At 33.5% G+C, this 22,361-nt stretch overlaps 3 protein-coding genes and 2 long non-coding RNA genes across 7 annotated transcripts; 3 read left to right on the forward strand and 2 right to left on the reverse strand.

Moving 5' to 3' along the window:
* The first annotated feature begins 1,768 nt into the window (after positions 1–1,768).
* Positions 1,769–5,113, forward strand: LOC114183933 (cytochrome P450 72A68-like). Its single transcript, XM_028071130.2, has 5 exons — positions 1,769–2,209; positions 3,111–3,328; positions 3,592–3,836; positions 4,051–4,444; positions 4,518–5,113. Exons 1-5 carry the CDS (start codon positions 2,143–2,145, stop codon positions 4,947–4,949), a joined length of 1,356 nt encoding a protein of 451 aa, XP_027926931.2. The 5' UTR covers positions 1,769–2,142; the 3' UTR covers positions 4,950–5,113.
* Positions 5,114–9,752: 4,639 nt separating this feature from the next.
* On the forward strand, positions 9,753–10,993 carry LOC114184605 (protein FAR1-RELATED SEQUENCE 5-like). Its single transcript, XM_028071923.2, has 3 exons — positions 9,753–10,579; positions 10,754–10,787; positions 10,892–10,993. Exons 1-3 carry the CDS (start codon positions 9,753–9,755, stop codon positions 10,991–10,993), a joined length of 963 nt encoding a protein of 320 aa, XP_027927724.2.
* Positions 10,994–11,312: 319 nt separating this feature from the next.
* Positions 11,313–11,681, forward strand: LOC114184606 (protein FAR-RED ELONGATED HYPOCOTYL 3-like). The gene has a single exon (XM_028071924.2). It carries the CDS (start codon positions 11,313–11,315, stop codon positions 11,679–11,681), a length of 369 nt encoding a protein of 122 aa, XP_027927725.2.
* Positions 11,682–12,214: 533 nt separating this feature from the next.
* On the reverse strand, positions 12,215–13,973 carry LOC146886409 (uncharacterized). Of its 3 annotated transcripts, none has more exons than XR_014994715.1 (3): positions 13,397–13,973; positions 13,190–13,253; positions 12,215–12,884 (listed from the first exon to the last, which is right to left on the reverse strand). It is a non-coding gene; the product is annotated as an uncharacterized LOC146886409 (long non-coding RNA). The 3 variants fall into 3 exon arrangements; XR_014994714.1 differs by having other exon boundaries at positions 12,215–12,798; positions 13,397–13,969; XR_014994716.1 differs by having other exon boundaries at positions 12,215–12,620; positions 13,397–13,967.
* Positions 13,974–15,525: 1,552 nt separating this feature from the next.
* On the reverse strand, positions 15,526–18,481 carry LOC114183026 (uncharacterized). Its single transcript, XR_003604282.2, has 4 exons — positions 18,072–18,481; positions 17,389–17,490; positions 17,207–17,277; positions 15,526–15,775 (listed from the first exon to the last, which is right to left on the reverse strand). It is a non-coding gene; the product is annotated as an uncharacterized LOC114183026 (long non-coding RNA).
* Between the last annotated feature and the right edge of the window lie 3,880 nt (positions 18,482–22,361).

A 22,361-nucleotide genomic window follows, 5' to 3' on the forward strand; every position in this document is an offset into this window, starting at 1 on the left:
AGTTAACGTTTTTGAATAATAAATGCCACGTGTCAGCTCCTGTTTTTTTTTTTTTTTTGATTTTTTTTGATTTTTTTAATTCTTTTTAATTTTTTTTATAAATTTTATAAATTTTTTTAAATTTTTTTAATTTAATAAAAATTGTCCACGTGTCAAGTCACAATTGTGCCACGTGTCAATGCTAGTGCCACACGTCAGTTTGTGGTAGTATTATTATTTTTTTGTTCAATTTAGTTCTTATATTCGTTATTTTTGTTCAATTTAATCCCAATTTTTGTTAAAATAAATCAATTTTGTCCCTTTCAAATTGACACTAAATTTAATATCTTTTATACAAATTATATTAATATTTTTTTTTCTAAAATTGACATTTGAATTTATTATTTTTTAAATTCAATTATAAATTATTAAATTTAATTATAAATTGAATAAAATTTTATATTTAATTGCTAAATATAATATAATTATTTAAAATATTATAAGAATAAAGTTATTATATTTTTTTTCTAATATTTATATTCTAAAATACTTTTAAAATTGATATATAAAAATATTTTAAATATTCAAAATATTTTAGAAAAGTAAACTAATATTTGTAAAATTAACATTTAAATATAAAATATTTTAGATTTAATATCTAAAATTCAATAAAATATTAAATATTTTAAATTTAAATGTGAATTTTACAAATGTTAATATATATTTTTAAAATTTTAATAATTATGTTTTAATAATATTTAAATAATTATATTCTATTCAACACTTGAATCTAAGAATTATATTCAATTTATAATTAAATATTATAATTTATAATTGAATTTAAAAAATAACTAATAATAATGTCAATTTTAAAAATTAAATGGTTCTATTTTAATAAAATTTGGGACTAAATTAAACAAAAATAGCAATATAGGGATTGAATTAAACAAAAATAAGGGACTAAATTGAACAAAAAGAAATAATACAACCACAAACTGACATGTGACACTAGCATTGACATGTGGCACAATTGTGAATTGACGCGAAATTTTTTTTTGAAATTAAAAAAAATTAAAAAAACTTAAACAAAAAACTGAAAAAAAATTTTAAAAAATTTTTAAAAAATCAAAAAAATTAGGAACTGACACATTTCATGTACTGTTCAAAAACGTTAACTATTTAAACACGTTAGTGAAAAGAACCAAATTGACCACAATTTGACGAAAATGAGGACCTAATTGAACACAAAACGAAAATAGGGACTAAATTCAATATAAATAACAAAAATAGGGACCAAATGTATATTTAAGCCTAAAATTTTTCATTTTCAAATGTACCGATTTCAGTCATATGATCATGTAATTTTTTTTAAAATGATAGAAATAATAATATTATTATTGTTAACTTTTTTTTATCTTTAAGTGTTTATTTTTTTAGTTCAAAGGAGATTTCAAAATGAATTTAGGTCATTTCAAATTATTTAGAAGATGTATGAGGTGAAATGTGTTGAAATTAATATTAATGAAATTGCAAGAGGTTGTGTTGGACATTTTTTTTTTTCGAGTTTATGGGAACTATTTTGGCTAGTAAGATTTTGTGAGATAATAGTTATAACTATTTGTGGTTAGAATTCTTTTTAGTCTACCATGTTTTTTCTTCTCCTCAATCTATTTTGGGATTGATAATAGACTTGTGGTTTGATCCGGTTATTTGAATTTGTGGATCGGAACATTAAAAATGGAATCCATACCACCCCTACTTTCTTGTTGGAATAAATAGAAAAAGACAAAAACAAAGAGAAGTTGAAATTGATAACATGGAGAGTAATGTAGCTCAAAAGTATAGTCTTTGCCTGTTGAGTTGTGTAAAGACTTATGGTTTTGCTGCCTCAAGTGTTATCATCTTTCTCTGTTCTCATCGTCTTTACCAAAAAGCAAGGAAGAAATGGAAGCAGCATGGGCCATAACTATGAGTCTCATAGTGATACTTGTTCTGATACTTGTTCTGATATGGGCATGGAAGATTCTAAACTGATTATGGTTGAAACCAAAGAGACTTGAAAAGCTGCTAAGAGAACAAGGCTTTCAAGGCAACCCATACAGGATTTTGTTTGGAGATAGCAAGGACTTACTCAAAACGAGAAAGAAAGCCTTATCGAAACCCATGAATCTCTCTGATGACATAGTTCCACGTGCGTCTTCCTACACCCATCATACTGTCAACACACATGGTATGTTTCTATTCTTTTTTTCTTTTCTTTTTTTCTTCAGTTTTCATCTATTTACCTTCTTCAAACACTTTTATATCTTGACAATTCATCCTCATGCACCGCTTTAGAATAATGTCTTCTAGAGTTGAAACACAATCTCTTTCACAAAGTACTAGTTAATTATGTTGAAAGAAAAATTGATACAAAAAGTAAAAACTAATCGATCGAATAATCAAAGTTTAATGAACATGTTGAGATTGATTGCCACTTGGTTCATGATAAGTTGTGTTCTGGCTTAATTAAGCTTCTACATATTAATTTAACATAACTTGCTGATGTCTACATAAAAGCCTTAGCTCCCGGTTCTTTTCATTTTATTTGTTCCAAACTAGGCATGAATGATATTCATTTCCCAATTTGAAAGAGGTATTAGCCTTATCCCTAATAACAATTATAACAGATCTTATTATAAATAAGTTAGTATTATAGCCTTACCTCTAATTAGTATCAACCTTATTTTTATTGTTAGTTAAATTGTTTCACAGTAAATGAGTTTGGAATGCCATGACTTTTACAAATCCAATAATTAAATTCATCACTTTGTTTCCTTCCTTTCTAATAGGCGCTCCCTGCATTGTCCAACATACCATTTTACGATGAAAATGGGACGATAAATGATGAAACCTTAACTAATATATATGGTGATGGATATTATATATGCTGAGATAATATTCCTATAAACTTCAACAAAATGTAGGGTTAAATACAAGATATTAAGCTTATTTTTGCATCTTAATCCAAGGGAGAATGCATTCATAGTGTACCAAAAGGTTCCCATGGGTTGTAATTCATCTCAAATTTCCTTTTATTTTTTATCCTTAGTGCAACTGTTTAAACCTTACAAATTGCCGATGGTATGCAGGTAAGAATTCTTTTATCTGGTTAGGACCAACGCCAAGGGTGACGATCTTCGATCCTGAGCAAATCAAAGATGTACTTAACAAGATGTCTGACTTCCCAAAGCCTAATTCAAATCCACTTGTCAAGTTACTTGCAACCGGTCTTGCCGACCATGAAGGAGAAAAGTGGAGCAAGCACCGAAGGTTAATCAACCCTGTTTTCAATTTGGAAAAATTAAAGGTTAGTTCCTTGCTTTTAGCTAAAAATATTCTACTGTATTATGTTTCGCTTTCTTCCCTGTCAAAATTTCTATGTAAGAAAACATGTAATTCAGAAAAGCCTGCAATAAAGTATATTCTGTCTGCTATTTTTATGCAGCATATACTTTTCTGAAAAACATAAATTTGTTTTATATGCAACTTGCACATTGAAGTCTGCATGTTTTTGTGTTTAGTTTGAGTGAAGTGATTCTAACTCCAAGTGATTTCCCTATTGCACCACAGACTATGTTACCATTATTCTTCGAAAGTTGCAATGATATGGTTAGCAAATGGGAGGGAATGTTGTCTTCAGACGGATCATGTGAAATAGATGCATGGCCTTTCCTTCAGAATCTGGCTAGTGATGTTATCGCTCGCTCGGCATTTGGATGTAGCTTTGAAGAAGGAAGAAGAATATTTCAACTTCAAAGAGAGCAAGCTAAACTTGCATTGCAACTTATATTAAAAATTCAAATCCCTGGATGGAGGTAACTTACCGGTTTGATTTGATGACTAAAGAAATTTCAAGCTTATTAAACGTGTTTTGTTTCACTAAACTACCCTTGCTAAATATGGCAAGTATAGCAAACAATTATTAGCAAATAATAAATATAATAGAAATCAGATAAATGCATTTGAGTTAAGAAAAAGCATCCTCGTCATGTAAACAATTAATAGGATGGAAAAATGTATATTTTGTAGGTTTTTACCGACTAAAAGCCATAGGAGAATGAAGGAAATTGACAGAGATATAAAAGCTTCGCTGAAGGATATGATTTACAAGAGGGAGAGAGCACTAAAGGCAGGTGAAGCCAGTAATAATGACCTATTGGGTATACTTTTGGAGTCGAATCAAAAGGAAATTCAGGAACATGGAAACGGAGACAATAAGAATGTTGGAATGAGTCTTGAAGATGTAATCCAGGAATGCAAGCTATTTTACTTTGCAGGGCAGGAAACCACCTCAGTTTTGCTGGTTTGGACAATGGTGTTATTGAGTAGGTACCCTAATTGGCAACAACGTGCAAGGGAAGAAGTCTTGCAAGTCTTTGGCAATGAAAAGCCAAATTTTGATGGTTTAAATCGTTTAAAGATTGTAAGTACTGTATTCTATATCTTATACTAAATTGTATGTCCTCTGAACTCACTACAAAACTTTTTTGTATCAGGTCACTATGATTTTGAATGAGGTTCTTAGGTTATACCCGCCTGTCCTTGGGTTGACTCGGTTTGTTAAAAAAGATATGAAACTTGGAAACATAACATTGCCTGCTGGAGTTCAGGTTTTACTCCCAACAGCTTTGGTCCACCATGAAAGCGAATTCTGGGGTGAAGATGCTAAGCAGTTCAATCCTGAGAGATTTTCTGAAGGAGTTCTAAAGGCAACAAATGGTAGAGTTTCATTTTTCCCATTTGGATGGGGTCCTAGAATATGCATTGGACAAAACTTCTCCTTATTGGAAGCAAAGATGGCTCTGTCAATGATTTTACAGCATTTCTCATTTGAACTTTCTCCAGCATATGCTCATGCTCCAGCTATGTTAATCACTCTTCATCCACAGTATGGTGCTCATATCATTCTCCATAAAGTGAAAATGTGAAAATAAAACACATTAAAAGCTATAATGTAATAACAAAATCACTTTTCAGATAATGTTGTATGTTTACTTATTTCTTTCATTTACATGTTGACAAATATAAAGCTTATAATGTAATACCAAAATCACTTTTGGGATATTATCATACGTTTAATTGCTTCCTTTCACATGCTTGTGTGTGAGAATACTTTGATCCGTTGTTACTTGATAATTTAAAAGATGTCAAAACGGGTCTGACCCAACAAGTAAGTCGGTCCGCCCGTCAGTGCCCTAAAAAAAACTAGTCGAATTATATGTATGAACCCACCCGCTTGCCTGAACCCACCCGTTTTAATTTAAGTTTTTCGCGTTCAATCCCGTTTCTTTCTTCATTCATTTCGCTTGCATAGGGTTTTCACGTTTCTTCTTCATTCGTTCTAATACAAACCCATATGCGCTTCTTTCCTGAGTTTGGTTTCTCTATTGTACAGGAAGGTACTAAGTCTCTGCTGACCAATTAAAATGGCATCGTTTGCACTTTTTCAATTTACGAAAATGATATTTAAACATAAAATTCGAACTCATTTTTGACATGGGTGACGTGACACCCTTTTTTTCTTTTATTTTTATTTTTTTAAATGAAACGGAACCCATGGTCACGTGCATGAAAGTTTTTGTTGTAAATTCTTTTTGGCAAAACTAAATCAGACGTGGAGAGAGAAAGTAAGACAAAACTGAAACTTGTAGAGTGTTGGTGAGACACGGAGAGAGAAAGTCGGAGCAAGTTGATACAGCGTGAGGAAGTCGAAGGAGAGGCGGAAACAGCGTGAGAAAGTCGGAGGAAAGGCGGCGACAACGTGAGCAACTCGAAGGAAAGGCGGAGACAGCATGATCAAGTCTTTGGAAAGGTGAAGACAGCGTGAGAAAGTTAGCGAAACGACCGAGAGAGACTGAGATAGTCGGAGGAAGTCGAGACAGAGAAGTTGTGGTGTTACAGAAGCGAGGCGGGAGGCGATCACCGTGAGAGGACACACCTGCGACAACGACGATAGTGGAGGGGGTCGAATCCAGTGGAAGCGAGTCGACGGCAACGACAACCATTCCACCGGAAGCCGTTCTGCAACACCGTTTTAGTGTAAGGTTTGTGTTTTTTTGTTCACCATTCGAAAAGGTTTAAGCTTTGGGGGAAAAACTTTTTATTTATTTTCGTGTTTGGTGCAACATTGTTTGACAGAGGCGGTGTTGTTTGCATTGTGGTGTCGTTTGGAAGGAAATAAAATATTCTTTAAACTATCAATGACGTTACAAAGTGGGGAGTAAAAGTACCCAAACTGGGGAGTGCTGTTATATATTCTGGTTCACAGTACCAGTTTTTATAACCATCTTAAATTTGAAAATTTTGTTAAGCAATTAAATTTATTTTTTTTATTATGACCAATTGAAATTTCGAATAACAATTTTAATAACATGTAATTTTTGGAAGAAAATAAAATGTTCTTTAAACTATCAATTATGTTACAAAGTGGGGAGTAAAAGTACCCCAATTGGGGAGTGCTGTTATATATTCTAGTTCACAGTACCAGTTTTTATAACCATCTTAAATTTGAAAATTTTGTTAAGCAATTAATTTTTTTTTATTATGACCAATTCAAATTTAGAATAACAGTTTTAATAACATTTTATTTTTGGAAGGAAATAAAATGTTCTTTAAAGTATCAATGACATTACAAAGTGGGGAGTATAAGGACCCCAATTGGGAAATGCTGTTATATATTCTGGTTCACAGTACCAGTTTTTATAACCATCTTTAATTTGAAAGTTTTGTTAAGCAATAAAATTTTTTTTGTTATTATGACCAATTCAAATTTAGAATAACAGTTTTAATAACATTTAATTTTTGGAAGGAAATAAAATATTCTTTAAACTATCAATGACGTTATAAGTGGGGAGTAAAAGTACCCCAATTGGGGAGTGCTGTTATATATTCTGGTTCACAGTACCCGTTTTTATAACCATCTTAAATTTGAAAATTTTGTTCAGCAATTAACTTTTTTTATTTATTATGACCAATTCAAATTTAGAATAACAGTTTTAATAACATGTAATTTTGTAATTTTTGGAAGGAAATAAAATGTCATTTAAACTATCAATGACGCTACAAAGTGAGGAGTTAAAGTACTCCAACTGGGGAGTGCTGTTATATATTCTGGTTGACAGTACCGGTTTTTATAACCATCTTAAATTTGAAAATTTACTTCAGCAATTATTTTTTTTTATTATGACCAATTCAAATTTATAATAACAATTTTAATAACATTTTATTTTTGGAAGGAAATAAAATGTTCTTTAAACTATCAATTATGACCAATTAATTTTTTTTTATTATGACCAATTCAAATTTGGAATAACAGTTTTAATAATATGTAATTTTTGGAATGAAATAAAATGTTCTTTAAACTATCAATTACGTTACAAAGTGGGGAGTAAAAGTACCTCCACTAGGGAGTACTGTTATATATTCTGGTTCACAGTACCAGTTTTTATAACCATCTTAAATTTGAAAATTTTGTTCAGCAATTAAATTTTTTCTTTATTATGACCAATTCAAATTTAGAATAACAGTTTTAATAACATTTTATTTTTGGAAGGAAATAAAATGTTCTTTAAAGTATCAATTACGTTACAAAGTGGGGAGTAAAAGTATCCCAATTGGGGAGTGCTGTTATATATTCTGGTTCACAATATCAGTTTTTATAACCATCTTAAATTTGAAAGGTTTGTTAAGCAATTAATTTTTTTTTATTATGACAAATTCAAATTTAGAATAACAGTTTTAATAACATAATTTTTGGAAGGAAATAAAATGTTCTTTAAAGTATCAATTACGTTACAAAGTGGGGAGTAGAAGGACCCCAATTGGGGAGTGCTGTTATATATTCTGGTTCACAGTACCAGTTTTTATAACCATCTTTAATTTGAAAGTTTTGTTAAGATATTAATTTTTTTATTATTATGACCAATTCAAATTTAGAACAACAGTTTTAATAACATTTAATTTTTGGAAGGAAATAAAATGTTCTTTAAACTATCAATTACGTTACAAAGTGGGGAGTAAAAGTACCCCAACTGGGGAGTGCTGTTATATATTCTGGTTCACAGTACCAGTTTTTATAACCATCTTAAATTTGAAAGTTTTGTTAAGCAATTAAATTTTATTTATTTATTATGACCAATTCAAATTTCGAAAAACAGTTTTAATAACAATTTTTTTTGTAGGAAATAAAATGTTCAATAAAGTATCAATTACGTTATCAAGTGGGGAGTACAACTACCCCAATTGGGGAGTGCTGTTATATATTCTGGTTCACAGTACCAGTTTTTATAATCATCTTAAATTTCAACATTTTGGTAAACACCCCCAACCTGCTTAAGTAATGACAAATACGTGCCAACCACAAACTGCTCAAACTCAACTTCATGCAATTGAAATTACAAAATTTTATAAATGGGTCAAAACTGGGGACTACAAAACAATTTCCTGGGGACTTATGTTCAACATTGTGGTTCACAGCCCCATCTTGCGTAAGCAATGACAAATACATGCCAACCACAAACTGCTCAAATTCAACTTCATATGGTTGATAATTCCTGGCCTCCAAAATATAATTCCCCAGTAGATTCAGTGAGGACTTGTATTACATATTTTTTATCTCACAGCAAAATAAAAGCGAAACATCTAAAAACATGCAACATACTTTTTCACAACAAAAATAGATAACAGAATCATGGAATCATGGACAGACTTTGTCCTGTAAAATCAATCCATAACAGTTTCTGCCATATCAAAGGTTATTAAAAAAAATCAACGATTAACAAATACAATAAGGCCAGAAAAAGGTTTCTACCCATCGTGGTCGTTGTTGTGTGCCGGAAGTGTTGGATTTTTGGAAGCCCTAGTGGTCGTCTTATAAAAAAGCACTAACTCTGAAAACTACGCCGTCGATGAGTTCTGGTCAGATAACTGTTCTCCGGCAACCACAAAAGTCTTCTTCTATGGCTTTTGATCTCTCTCTTTTTCCTGTTTCTCCAACAACTGGACTTTACCCACACGTTCCTATCTCTTTGTCTGCAACGCCTTCCTCTGCCGCTGTCGCACAAACAACACTTTCTCCGCCTCTACTCCGACTTTCTATCTCACGCTAACTCCACTCTACAAGGCCTTCCGATTGCCTTTCTCTCTCCCTGTCTCACCAACACTACCAAGTTTTCCATTAGATCTTACTTTCTCTCTCCACGTCTGATTTCGTTTTGCCAAAAAGAATTTAAAGCAAAAACTTCCGCGCACGTGACCATGGGTTCAGTTTCATTTAAAAAAAAAATAAAATAAAAAATGGGTGCCACGTCACACATGTAAAAAATGAGTTCGAATTTTATGTTCGAATATCATTTTCGTTCAATTTAATCCCTGCTGGCCTAGTTAAAACCACACCATTTGCACTTTTCTAATTTTATAAAATATATTAACTTTTAGTAGAAAAATGAAACGTAACGTTTTAATAGTTCCTCTTTCACTATTGTAAAACAATCCTTATCTGAATGAAACAGTGCAGCTGCTCAGGACTAGGACCTCAGAAGTTTATCAGGTCATTATTTTATTTTTTTGTTATTCAACATAGTTCTTTTGAGTTTTTTTTTCTTCTCAACATTTAAATGTGTAAGCATATATTATTGTGTTTCTGTCATGATTCTCCTTAAAAACATTCATGTTTTTTTATGACCAATTTAATAAATGTTTTTATTTATATTTGTTTTTTATAGGAGTAATTGATGGATACAGGTTTGAGTCTTAAACTTGGTCTTGAATTTGATAACTTAGAAGATGCATGGAAGTTTTGGGTTAATTATGGTGGTAGTAAAGGTTTTGGAGTTAGAAAACACTACCCTAGCAAGAATAAAAAAGATGGGTATATTACTTCTTACATCTATGTTTGTTGCAAGGAAGGTATGCGAAAATCAGATAAAAGAGACTTTAAGACCAATAATCCTCGACCTGAGACAAAAACAAGATGTGCTGCAAGAATGAAAGTTAAAAGAGTTGGTGAAAGATATAGAGTAGTTGATTTTATTGATGATCATAACCACCCACTTCATCTACCAGAAACAGTTCATCTGTTACCTTGTCAACGAAAAATAACAGATTGTCAAGCATATGATCTTGAAATGGTAGAACAAGCAGGGATTCAACAAAAGGCATCATTTGATTTGATGAGTAAATATGTAGGAGGTAGAGAGAATTTGGGCTATACAAGAGAAGATGAAAAGAACTATCTGAACTCAAAGAGGCGAAGAGATATGGCATATGGTGAAGCTGGAATTTTGTTACAATATTTCCAACAACAACTAATAGATAATCCTTCATTTTTCCATGCCTGCCAAATGGATTTGGAAGAACAAATAACAAACATATTTTGGGCTGATGCAAGAATGTTATTTGATTATCATTGTTTTGGAGATGTCATTTCGTTGGATACAACATATTGTACAAATGAAGATCATAGGCCTCTTGCAATTTTCTCGGGATTTAATCATTATAGAGGAGGGGTGATATTTGGGGCAGCCTTATTGTATGATGAGACCATTGAGTCCTTCAAATGGTAATTTCAACACTTTTGCAAGCACACAATCAAAAAAATCCGCAAACTATTTTTACTGATCAAGACCAAGCCATGAAAAGAACATTAAAGGAGATTATGTCGTTGACAAAGCATGGTTTGTGCACATGGCATATAATGAGGAATGGAGTCAAGCATTCTGGAAATTTAATGAAGGATGGATCACATTTCTTACGAGATTTCAAGAAGTGTATGTATGATTATGAAGAAGAAATACATTTTGAAAACTCATGGAGAGATTTTTTGGTGAAATACAATGTTGAAGAAAACACATGGTTGAATTCAATATATTAGAGAAAAGAGAAATGGGCAACATGTTATATGAAGAATGCTTTTACGCTTGGCATGAGGAGCACACAACTAAGTGAAAGCATTAATTCAGATATAAAGAATTGAACAAGACCTAATTTGAATATCAACCAATTTTTTAAGCAATTTGAATGGATTGTTCAAGAAAAAAGATACAATGAGTTACAACATGATTATGAGATGCGCCAAAAGATACCAAGAATGATAGTATAAAGTTCACCATTAATTCGACAACTTTCACAGATATATATTCCTCCTATGTTCAACTTGTTCCAACGAGAATGAGATCTTGTATCTACAACAAACATAATTGAAAGGAATGAAACCAATGTATGTTGCAACTATGTCATAACAATGGTGGATGAAAAAGGAGAATGGAATGTTTCATATAAGTCATACTTAGAGAATGGAGAGTGGACAATTACTTGTAGTTGTAGAAAATTTGAATAATGGGGGAATATTGTGTTATCATTCATTAAGAATACTATTTTGTAAGGATATCAAGCTTCTCCCAGAAAAATATATATTGAAGAGGTGGACAAGACATGCACGAAGTGATGCAATGAGTGATCATGGTGGAAAGCCAATCAATGTTGATCCTAGATTGGAAAGCTCAAAACAATATAAGCAACTATGTTCAAGACTTTTAAGATTAGCTCATGATGTATCAGATGATTCAGAAGCATGCACTATGGTTTGGGAAGGGGTGTTAGAACTTGAGAAGAAAGTGATTGCGATTCGATTGAACAATCAATCACATGGTACTCATGGCTGAATCATGTGGTTGAATCATCAACATCCAAAGGTATTGGCTTTAAGAAGAAAGATGGTCCAAAACAAAAGAAGTATAAACGTTTAAAGAGTTGGGTTGATGAATTAAAACAAAAAAGAAGAAAAGTGAATCCTTCACAACTTCATTCAAGTCAAAATTTATTGGAGTCATCAACTTCAGTTCCATTAGAGTCATATTCAGTACCTTCTCTATCTCAACCCTTTCAAATGAGCTTCACTAGCATGCTTATTGTATGTGTATTTATTTAGAATTTAATAATAACTTACAACAATAACTAGCATGCTTATTGAAGTTACTAACATACATCTTATTTTATTGTTTCAGGATGTCCAAAATGGTTGCAATATTGCATCAAATCAATCATTAGAATTTAGTTAGATCACTTTATTGTCATGATTAGTTGTTTGTAAAATATGACTTTCTTAATGCTTTTTAAGTTCTGAAATTTGATATGCTCTTGTAATCAACTTTGCACCATCTTTTGAATAAACAAGAATGAAAAAGAAGTATTTCCAAGAACAACTTTTTATTACACCAATTAAACTGTACATTATTACAATACAAAGAAATTACATATTACAACAAGAAGTTTTGCTTCAAAACATAAACTAGATATTACAACAAGAAGCTTTGCTTCAAAAGAAAAACTACATATTACAATAGGAAGTTATGTTTCAAAATTCATTCTTCTAAAGCTGCAAGGAAATTCTTGTATAGCTTCGGGTGGAGGAAGAATTCCAAATGCAGAAGACATGTATCTGCTTCTTCATGAAAACCATAATCGTCTCTGGAGACTCCAATCAAGTAGCCATAACTTTGGAGCAGTACATTTTAGGTAGCATAGGTCTTTCGAAGGTGGAAGACATTTTAGCCCCCACATACTTGTTTTGTGTTCATCCTAATGTCAATATCAACTTCTTGCTGCACTCAGATCAACATAATATCAACTACTTGCTGCAACCTTTCCATTTGATGGTTGAAAAACATGACTTATAATGATTATTAGAATACAGTAGTAAATCCTGGGAAAAAACTTCTGAGCATGACTTGGAATCTGGAAAATAGTGAATCTGGAAAATAGTCTTTAGACCAGCATGTTCTGTTGTCAAAATAAACTATCTCAAACCTTAGACCAAAACACAATCACACTTCTTCATTACCCATACATCACACACAAATTCTTACCTACACAAAAAGCACCAAAATTTCCAAGATATAATGAACCAAGTAATGGAACATAAATGATTTCTGAAAACAAACAATAACGACATAGCTAATGAAATGAAAATTTCAATTTCTGAGTCACCAATGTTTGTCAATTGAAGCAATATTTTTTGCACACGCAATTCCTTTAGTTTATTCTCTTAATTTGCAGGATTCTTTTTCCATTTGAATAAGGCATCATCATCCAACCACACATCTTTTGTACCATTGGCAATATCAGAATTCAAATAACATTTTTTGAGCAAATTCAATATCAAGGACATTACCTTTAGATGTCCAATCGGCATACATTTCAATGTGATCAGAATTTATTTGAATGCCAACAGCCACCTGCAACAAACAACCAAGACAACACACAATTGACAAAATGGGAAAAGGATTTAGTGTTTCCAATTAGAAACACCTCTGTTTGCGAGTACGATAAAGTGATGGATGTTCATCGAAAAGGGAAACCAATTGGGTACAGAATAAACCTTGAGCAACAGTAAAAACGACAATGATGTCGGCGTAGCCATCTGACTGTGCTTCCAATTGCATTGTAGAGGCGCTAGTGGTGGAGACGAGATGCAACGGTTGAATCCGTGAAAACGAAAAAGCCTTGTGGTGGAGACGAGATGTAACGCTCACACTGCTGTTACTGCAATTAGTTCCGAAAAATATTGTTGGCCCTAAATCCATCCCCAAAATTCAGTGCTATCCATCTTAATGGTTATGAAAGCCATCGTTGCTGTTTTTTCTCGCTTCATAGTTTTCCCAGACATAACCTAAAGCTATTAAATTTTAAAACTGAACACAATCGTTTCAATAACCTAAAGCTATTAAATTTTAAAACTAAATGCAACTGTTTCAATAATATATTAGAAATAAATAAATATTTTATTAAATTCAAAAAGTGTAAACGACGTCGTTTTAAATAGCACAGTAGAGACTTAGCACTGCTTTTACAGCAAAGAATCTGAACTCTTCTTTCCTCCCTCAACAGTTTCGAGGAATTAGTTTGTTGTTTTCTTTGCACTGCTGAATTTCGAAAATGGAGAGGGGCACTTTTCAAGGGAGGTGTGGAAGATAAAGAACCAACCTTATCCGTACCTTAAATTTTCGTTTAGTTTTTTTTTTAACGTGAATCTTACTTTTATTTTTTTTTTCAATTTAGTTCTAATATTTGTCAATTTTATTCAATTGAATTTTTTTTATTAACACCATTAAACTAGTTAACGGAATATAAATTGTAACTGTCACGTGTCATTTTATAATTTTTTTATTTTTTTAAATTTTTTTAATATTTTCTTACTTTTTTTAATTTTTAAAAATATTTTATTTAAAAAAATGTACAAGTATCATTTTATGATTTTTTTTGTTTTAATTTAATTTTTTTAACTAAAAAAAATTCCACTTGTCAAGCCAATATCATGTTACGTATCAAGGTCCATTTTTAATATTCAATTTGGTCCTAATATTCATTATTTGTTTTCAATATGGTCCTATTTTTTTTTTAAATTTAGCATTTTTGTTGGAGATAAAATTTAATTTGTATATAAATGTTATATGAATAATCTTATTAAAATGCATATTTTTATTAAATATTTTTAATTTAGAATTAGAATTAGTTTAAAATTAAAATAAAAAAAGCAATAACACCATTAATTTAAAATTTTAAGAGGTTAAAATATTTAATTTTAGATCAACTCTAATTCTAAATTAAAATATTTAATAAAAATATGCATTTTAATAAGAATATCCATATAACATTTATATACAAATTATATTTTGTCTCAATTTGGAGAAGAACAAAAATGCTAAATTTAAAAAAAATTAGGACCAAATTGAAAACAAATAACGAATATTAGAACCAAATTGAATATAAAAAATTGACTCTGACACGTGGCATGATATTGGCTTGACACATGGATATTTTTTTTTAATTTAAAAAGAATAAATTTAAAAAAATTTGAAAAAATAATAATAAATCACAAAATGACATAGGGTATGATATGAGCTTGATACGTGTACATTTTTTTAAATAAAAAAAATTAAAAAAAGTCAAAAAAATCACAAAATGACACATGGCGGTTACTGTTCACATTCCGTTAACTATTTTAACAATGTTAGCGAAAATGACCTAATTGAATAAAATTGACGAATATTATGATCAAATTGAAACAGAAAACAAAAGTAGGACCACATTAAAAAAACCGAATGAAAACTAGGATCAAACCATTATTTAAGCCTATTTAAATTTATGCCAATTTGGGAAACCATATTTAAAGTAACATGTTGTATTCTTTCAATAACCGTAGTTGTAGTACTTTCAATAATTTTAAAATTTTCTATACATTTTAGAAGAGTAGTTGAACTACTTTAAAAAATTTTAATTCTTCCTCTACGTTGAAGTATCAAGCTCTTTCATTGAATCAAAGTTGCATTTCACTCGTTTTTCAGAAATTTAGTAAATGAAAAAAATAATAGGGGAGACGGTTCAACCCTCCAGCCCACGATCTTGCTCGTTGATGGGACAGATTCAATTTCTCAACCCACCAACTCAATTATTATTAGACTAAAAACATATCAGACTGTAACGTCCCATTTAATTATTAAGCGAAACTAAAGGAAACGCCACACAATATTAGTACTGTAGCGTAGTCTTGGGGTCCTTAACACAACCCCTACAAAAAACCCGGGCACACCATGATGCCAAAGGAAAGCTGAATACAAATCTAACAGAGAGTATAGAGTAGAAATGCATAAAGAGATACATGGGCCATAGCCCTACAGAAAACATGAAGAAAACTCCAGCCCAGATGGCTAAGCAGCGGAATCACCATTCCCTTGTTGACCACGAGAACTTTGCCCATCTGCTCTCATCAATCAAATTAATGATCATCACAAGAAAGAACAGCCACATACAATACAACCATACAACAAAACGGGTAAGCTAGAGCCAACAAGTTATTCATCATACAGTCAAATATATTTTCATCGTCCCATAACCATATAACAACCAAGCATGTTATGACTCTTCATTCAATACACTACGACTCGACTCGACTCATCCGGATACGTATAACTTGGTCGGATTCAGCGGATGCTTGCACTTGTGGTGGATACCTCTGCTCACCCCCGAGCTGCTCGATCCTAAGCTATGTAATACAAGTGTTACGATGAATCAAATTTCCCTCACCACAAGGTTAGCCCTTAATGGATTTCAGGCCTCCTGCTACTCTCACCACAGGAGTCAGTCCGCTCTAGGTGAAACTAATTGGCTCCTCAGAGTGTCAGGATGCAACCTTACCTTAAATCCTTACCTAGTTATACCGATGGGGCACCACCATGGACACCCACTAACAGGGGTCATGGAATTACGTCCCGACCACTGAAGCGCAACCCTGAAAGTCTCACCTAGAGACCCCAAGGAATTATGCACTGACACGAACCAACATACATAAACAACCAAGGATTTATACATACGTTGTACATGAGATTTCAACCCAAAACCCATAACAAATCTCCATTTCTCATATGTTGAATCATTACCAACTCATTATTCCCGATCATGAGTAAAGTGTTTCTCCTCGTGCCAACCATGCCAAAGCTTTACCAACCACCAAGATTCATTGTTGCTCATGCTAAGTTTGTGACCCCACACACATACATATGTAACCAACTCATCACATACAAGTCGTGTAGAGATCATGCCAACTTTCATACCAAATCCATTATTTGAAATTCATAAATCATACTACGTATACCTCATACTCCATCAAATACATATCACTCATCATACATTCATACCCAACCAAAACAGATCACTCAGGAACAAATAAACATCCAATCACAGCACTGTCTCGCCTAGTAACTCGCTCAGGCTGAGGGGTCTCGCTCAGGCGAGATAGTCTCGCTCAGGCGAGTCCCCCCTTCCGCCTAGGCAAGGGCACAAAACAGGAACAGGGACATCGCGGGATCTCGCTTAGGCGAGACCCCTCTCGCCTGGCCGAGTTGTCTATCCGCTCAAAATTAAAGAACTGGTCGCCTGGGCGACCTTGGGCGAAAAAGGCTTGGGTGAGCCTCCGCCAGACTCGCTTAGGTGAGTCCGACTCGCCCGAGCGAGATTACCAGGTCTCGCCTGGATTCGCCTGCAACAGATACATTTTTTCCAAATCCTTCCATCGTACAAGATCCACAAACCGCGATTTATCCATACAAACATTCAGTAGGCTCAAACAGATCAAAGGCAACCCAAAAACAGATTAAGGACAACTCAAACTCGAAACCCTAACTTCTCGCACCTGGAAAACAAGCTAGCGGAACGCTCCGACACGCACTTAGGAAGTAAAACTGCCCTTAGGATGGTCAACAGCTGGAACGAATGGTAAAACAGAAGAAAAGGGGCGGGTTATTACTAAACCATAACGATAACAGCAAACATAGACCATGAAAAATAGAAGCATGAGCCAAAGAGGTGACTTACGTGAGTGGAGACTGAGTTTGAGCTAGCTCGAAGTGGACCTTAGGACAACCCTAGCAAAGCATTCAGTGAGGGACAAAGGGAGAGTGACGGCTGCTGAACCTTCTGCACAATAAATTAGACAATAAATTTCACAAAAGAAAAAAATAAAACTCTTATTGTATTTTTATCATACATATGATGTGCAACGATATATGATAAAAGTTTCATTGGCATTATGTTTCGTAATTCAATTCAAAGCAAAAACACCAAACAATATATTTCTAATTCCTTCTCTAACATTCACACCTTTTGTAACAAGTCGTAATGTCTTGTTAACAAGTCCAAACCTAAATAATAAAATTCTATGTCTAATAATTTTTACTATAAGTTTACATTAATGATCAAGATTGTGATGTTATGAATGACTAAATGTTTCATATCTATGTCTAGTATGTTAAATCTATTTGTTTTATCCCTATCAAGTTTCTCGAACTATTTTTCGATCAACAAGTACTTCCACATTATCTCCCCTATTAGAAACACTTTCATCACCCATATTTTCATGCGAATACATAAACCCTCGACTCCGAAACATTTCCCGTTCAACATCCTCAAGACCAAAAAAATAATCAATACATCATTATTTTCCCATCAAATTCCATTCAACAAGCAGAACAGAGGAAAAGGGAAGAATCGGAACGAACCTCAGCAGCACCAGTAGGGTTCCATGCGATGGTCAATGAAGCTACAATCGATCGCGTTCTGTTCTCACGTCGCCGCTACCTATGATTCACGAACGTTTGACGGTGGCTGTCAGACTCCGCCGCGAAGCTATGACGAGTGGTTTGGCCGCGAAGATAGATAATCAACTAGATCGAGAATGAACATTCTTGAAGGTAATGGCGGATGAGGTTCGGATCCTCGCTAGAGAAGGATATTAGTGGGTTTCCCTGAGTGAGATTGGAGAGCCCGAAGAGGTTGGGATTCTCTCTTTTATAAAGCTCTCCTGTGACCCTCCCAGCTTCCCAAAAGACCAAAAAGAAAAACCCTTTCTATTAGGTTAGTTATTGCATTTATCAGATGCATGAACTTGTCGGTTGGTGTCGAACGTTTGAGAAGGATCTAGGGGCCGGGCACACGTGAGTGCATGCGTTAGTGTAGTGCGCGAATGCAAGTGAGCGAGGCAGGTGAAACGCACGTGAGAAGAGAGTGTTAGTGTGCTTGAGAGTGTGTATGTATAGGTGTCTGGGAAAGAAAAAAAGTGAGTGTGTGCAGGTGCAGGTGCAGGTTCATTGTGTGAACGCGCGCGGGAGAGACAGATAGTGTGTTAGGGTGTCATTGTGGTGTGGTTTGAGTGAAGGTGCCGTGTGTGCGTTAGTGAGTTGGGTGAAGGTGTGAGTGTGGTCAGTGGTGAAATAGTGAATAGTGTCGTGGGGGTTAGTGTTTTAGTGATAGTGTGTTGTTGTGCGTGGTGTGCTTGTGAGAATGAGTGAGCTGTGAGGGAAAAAAAAGTGCATACATGTTAGTGTGTGAAAGGATGAGTGATGCGATTAGAGGTGCATGTGCTCCATTAGTGAGAGTGTTAGTGAGAAGTGTGAGAGCTACGTGAATTGGTGAGGAAAGAGAGTGATGTGTGTGGGTCCCGTGAGGTGTGTGTGATTGAATTGTGAAGAAAAAAATAAAATAAAATAAAAGACAATGATATTTTGACTACTAAATTTTGACAACTTTCTCTTATAACATGATGTGTCATTTTTTAAGTGATTTTGGAATATTGAAAATCAAAAAATGGAGAAATGGAAAACCATTTAGAAGATGCCATCTAAGATTGTAAGAAAAAGTTGTCAAAATTTAGTAATCAAAAAATTATTTTCCTAAAATAAAATGCATGGTGCACGTGTCAGAATGTTAGTGTGTGCGGGTTGGGTGAGGTGAAGCGGATAGGTGTTAGAATGAGTGAGTGACTGGGGTGGTGTTAGCGATTTGCAGGTGAGTGTGTTAGGGTGCATTAGTGCGTGGGTGAGTGATTGTGATGCGGTGAGGTTGTGAGAAAAGAATGCATGTGTGATTGTGTGTGCATGCGGAATGAGTAGAGCTGTCAACTTTATTAGCAGCCATAGGGCCGGCCCCAGCCCCACACAAAGCTAAGCCCCATTTTGTTGGCCCATACATTAGGGGGCTTTTTCAAAGCCCCCAACCCCAAAAGCCCCGAAGTAAAATGGTAGGATAGGGTTAGGGCCAGGTTAGCCCCCTTCTCCTTCCATCAGAATCTAAAGCTTTTGCGCGTGTCTTCTTCTTCGTTCAAAGGTTCTTCTTCTCACTGAATTTTCTTGACCTAAATTCAAAAGTTCTTCTTCTTACTAAATTTTCTTCACCCAAATTCAAACTAAACCCCATTTTCCCTAACTGCCATCGTCTCCAGTGGAGTCCAAGACCCGCACATGGTGGTACAAGGCAACAACGATAACAAGATGATCGAGTGGTAGAATTGTCGACGAGGTTAGTGTTTGATTATGATTTTTGCCTTCTATTTATCAATAAACATCACTGATTCTTTGTTTTCTGGTTTCTTATAAGCGATATAAACCCTTTGGGATTTTTGAGGTTTTTGCGGAATGGATTTAAATAATTGGATGTTCATATACCAATAGTTGGATTTCTTGGCAAATAGGAATAGCTATAAAGGAAACAGGGTCAGTTCATGTACCAAATTATTGCTTTGTATTTGTATAAAGACAATGAAATCTACATTGTGCACAAGTTAGTCTGTAGAAGTTTTCTTACATACTTCTCAAAATCTGATTTATTTGTTTTTCTATTCAAGAAATGTTCATAGGAGTTTATCCAAACAGATTCATGGTTTTGAATGTCATTGCAATTCAAAGAAATTATAATTGCAGTTGAATATCACATACTATGATGTGGAATTTTATAATCACATGGCAGCCACGACAGGAATCACAACTTAAATCCAAGCATCCAGGGATTTGTGTGTTGGTTGAGTGTGGTTTTCATTGTCTTTATCTCTGAGAAGTGATGCTGTTTTGTTCTTATTTATTCAGCACATTGTTACTCATAATCTTGGAGTCTTAGCAACTATAGCAAACAAACTAAGTAAGCACCATTAGATTTTACAAGGAATGATTTTTTTTTTCTTTGCAGTCTATCATCTTATTTTATAAAAATGTCTGTTCCAAAAGTTAACGAAAAGTTGCTTGAAGACCTTGAAGTAATGGGATTTCCAAAGGCACAGGCAACCAGAGCACTTCATTATTATGGTACGTTGATTCACTATATAAATAAGTTAAGATATGCAGATTGAAAATTATGTGTCGTGTTTAATTTTAATGTGCTAGAACTTACGTACATTATTTTATTCCTTACTAAGAGGCAAATGTTAGAAGGGATACCTGAACTTCATCAATCTAAAACTTTATTGAAATTGATGTACAACAGCGTATTTGTGACTCTGGGAAGCACTGTAGTTTACTTATTACATTCAGAGCACTACAATCCCTTTGAATTCTTTGAGGTAAACATGTTTTTCATCTTTGATAGATTTTATGGATATTATATTTTTTGGTATGGATATTACGTTTATGTATTTGTTTTTGTTCTATTTTAGTATGTGCAGACAGTACTCTATGTTAAGAAGTGTAATGATGTAGTTTGTATCTTAAGTTATGTTCAGAAACAACCCACTTCACAGATTCACCTAACACTCCTCTCTTATTTTGAACCACTTTCATTTCTATCAATACTATCATTTCTTCTTTCATTTCATCCCTTCTATTCTACATACAATACTGCTTGTTGTTTTCTTCACTCTGCACTCCTAACAAGAGTGTTGGTTCAACTTCATTCATTTCATCTATTTATTTAGGAACATGTGAAAGCACAGTAATATTCTGACCTTGTTCAAAAGTGTTTTTTTTACAAGGATAAATGCATGCAAACATCACTGATCATATCCTTCTTTCTTTAGACGTTTGATTCCCACAATAGTCTCTCTCTTTATCTCTGGGATCTAAATTAGTTGGAGTTATTTTTCTGGAATTTGTCTCTGTGAATTTGTGGGTACTTTGCTAAATCAGAAAGAGAAAGAGAGAGGTTATTTATTTAATTTAATCTGTGAAGCAGAAAGAGTGGAAGATGGAGTTTTAATATCCTTAACCTGTTTCAATTTGAACCACTTTTGGTTTCTGTTGTTGTTGTATCTGTATATTGTTTCGATTTGAACCACTTTTGGTTTTTGTTTTTGTTGTATCTGGATATCCTTTGAGAGTTAATTAAGATGGATCACAAAGGGACGGAAATGTCTTACTGCCTTAAAATGAGTTTGATCTTCATAGCTGTGGCATTTTCCTCTTCCTTTCCTTTTCTTCCAACCCTTACATAACGACACTGTTAAAAGAAGTTGTTTGGATTTATTTCTGGCCTCATATCATTTAGGATTAAGTTAAACAAATAATGTAGAGCAGTTTTGAGCTAGTTAGCAAACAACACTCTCATTGTACCTTTGTGTTAAGCTTGGGAAGCTCTAAAGTTGTAGAATTTAATCTTAACCTTTCAACAACTTAATGATAAGTAGAGATTTTTTCACCAGTTACAAAGATTAAGATTGTACCTTTTGTGGAATTGTATGAGTTTTAGGCACCTCTAGAGGATCCATGCACTAATTACAAGACTGGTTGGGTCAATTCAGTTGTCTGATCTCTACTGCCTAAAGGATAATTTCTCAGGGATGTGATAGTACTATGTCCTGCAGCAGCAATAAATTCATTGTACCTTTGAAATTTTTCTAGGTCTTAATATGTTTTCTTTTTTCTTATTTTACACAAGATAGTGATTAGGACATCTGCATTGGTCAGTAGAGTCATCATGAGGGCATTGGGTTGTATGTTGTTCTTTTATATTTTAGCCTTGGGTAGAGGGTGGACAAGAAGAACACTGGAGCAAAAATTATTGGAGGAAATTATTAAACACGGTCAATA

The sequence above is a fragment of the Vigna unguiculata genome, chromosome 5, assembly GCF_037176805.1.
Source record: "Vigna unguiculata cultivar grain cowpea cultivar isolate G323 ecotype 2 chromosome 5, ASM3717680v1, whole genome shotgun sequence".
NCBI classification, from domain to species: domain Eukaryota; kingdom Viridiplantae; phylum Streptophyta; class Magnoliopsida; order Fabales; family Fabaceae; genus Vigna; species Vigna unguiculata.

What these genes read in the sequence shown, in the direction of transcription:
- LOC114183933 (XM_028071130.2), top strand. Translation starts at nt 2,143, where the DNA reads ATGAATCTCTCTGATGACATAGTTCCACGTGCGTCTTCCTACACCCAT. An exon ending in TCATACTGTCAACACACATG is followed by an intron (nt 2,210 to 3,110) that starts GTATGTTTCTAT and finishes GATGGTATGCAG; the next exon opens with GTAAGAATTCTTTTATCTGG. An exon ending in GTTTAAATCGTTTAAAGATT is followed by an intron (nt 4,445 to 4,517) that starts GTAAGTACTGTA and finishes TTTTTGTATCAG; the next exon opens with GTCACTATGATTTTGAATGA.
- LOC114184605 (XM_028071923.2), top strand. Translation starts at nt 9,753, where the DNA reads ATGGATACAGGTTTGAGTCTTAAACTTGGTCTTGAATTTGATAACTTA. An exon ending in ACCATTGAGTCCTTCAAATG is followed by an intron (nt 10,580 to 10,753) that starts GTAATTTCAACA and finishes AATTTAATGAAG; the next exon opens with GATGGATCACATTTCTTACG. An exon ending in CTTACGAGATTTCAAGAAGT is followed by an intron (nt 10,788 to 10,891) that starts GTATGTATGATT and finishes TCAATATATTAG; the next exon opens with AGAAAAGAGAAATGGGCAAC.
- LOC114184606 (XM_028071924.2), top strand. Translation starts at nt 11,313, where the DNA reads ATGGAGAGTGGACAATTACTTGTAGTTGTAGAAAATTTGAATAATGGG.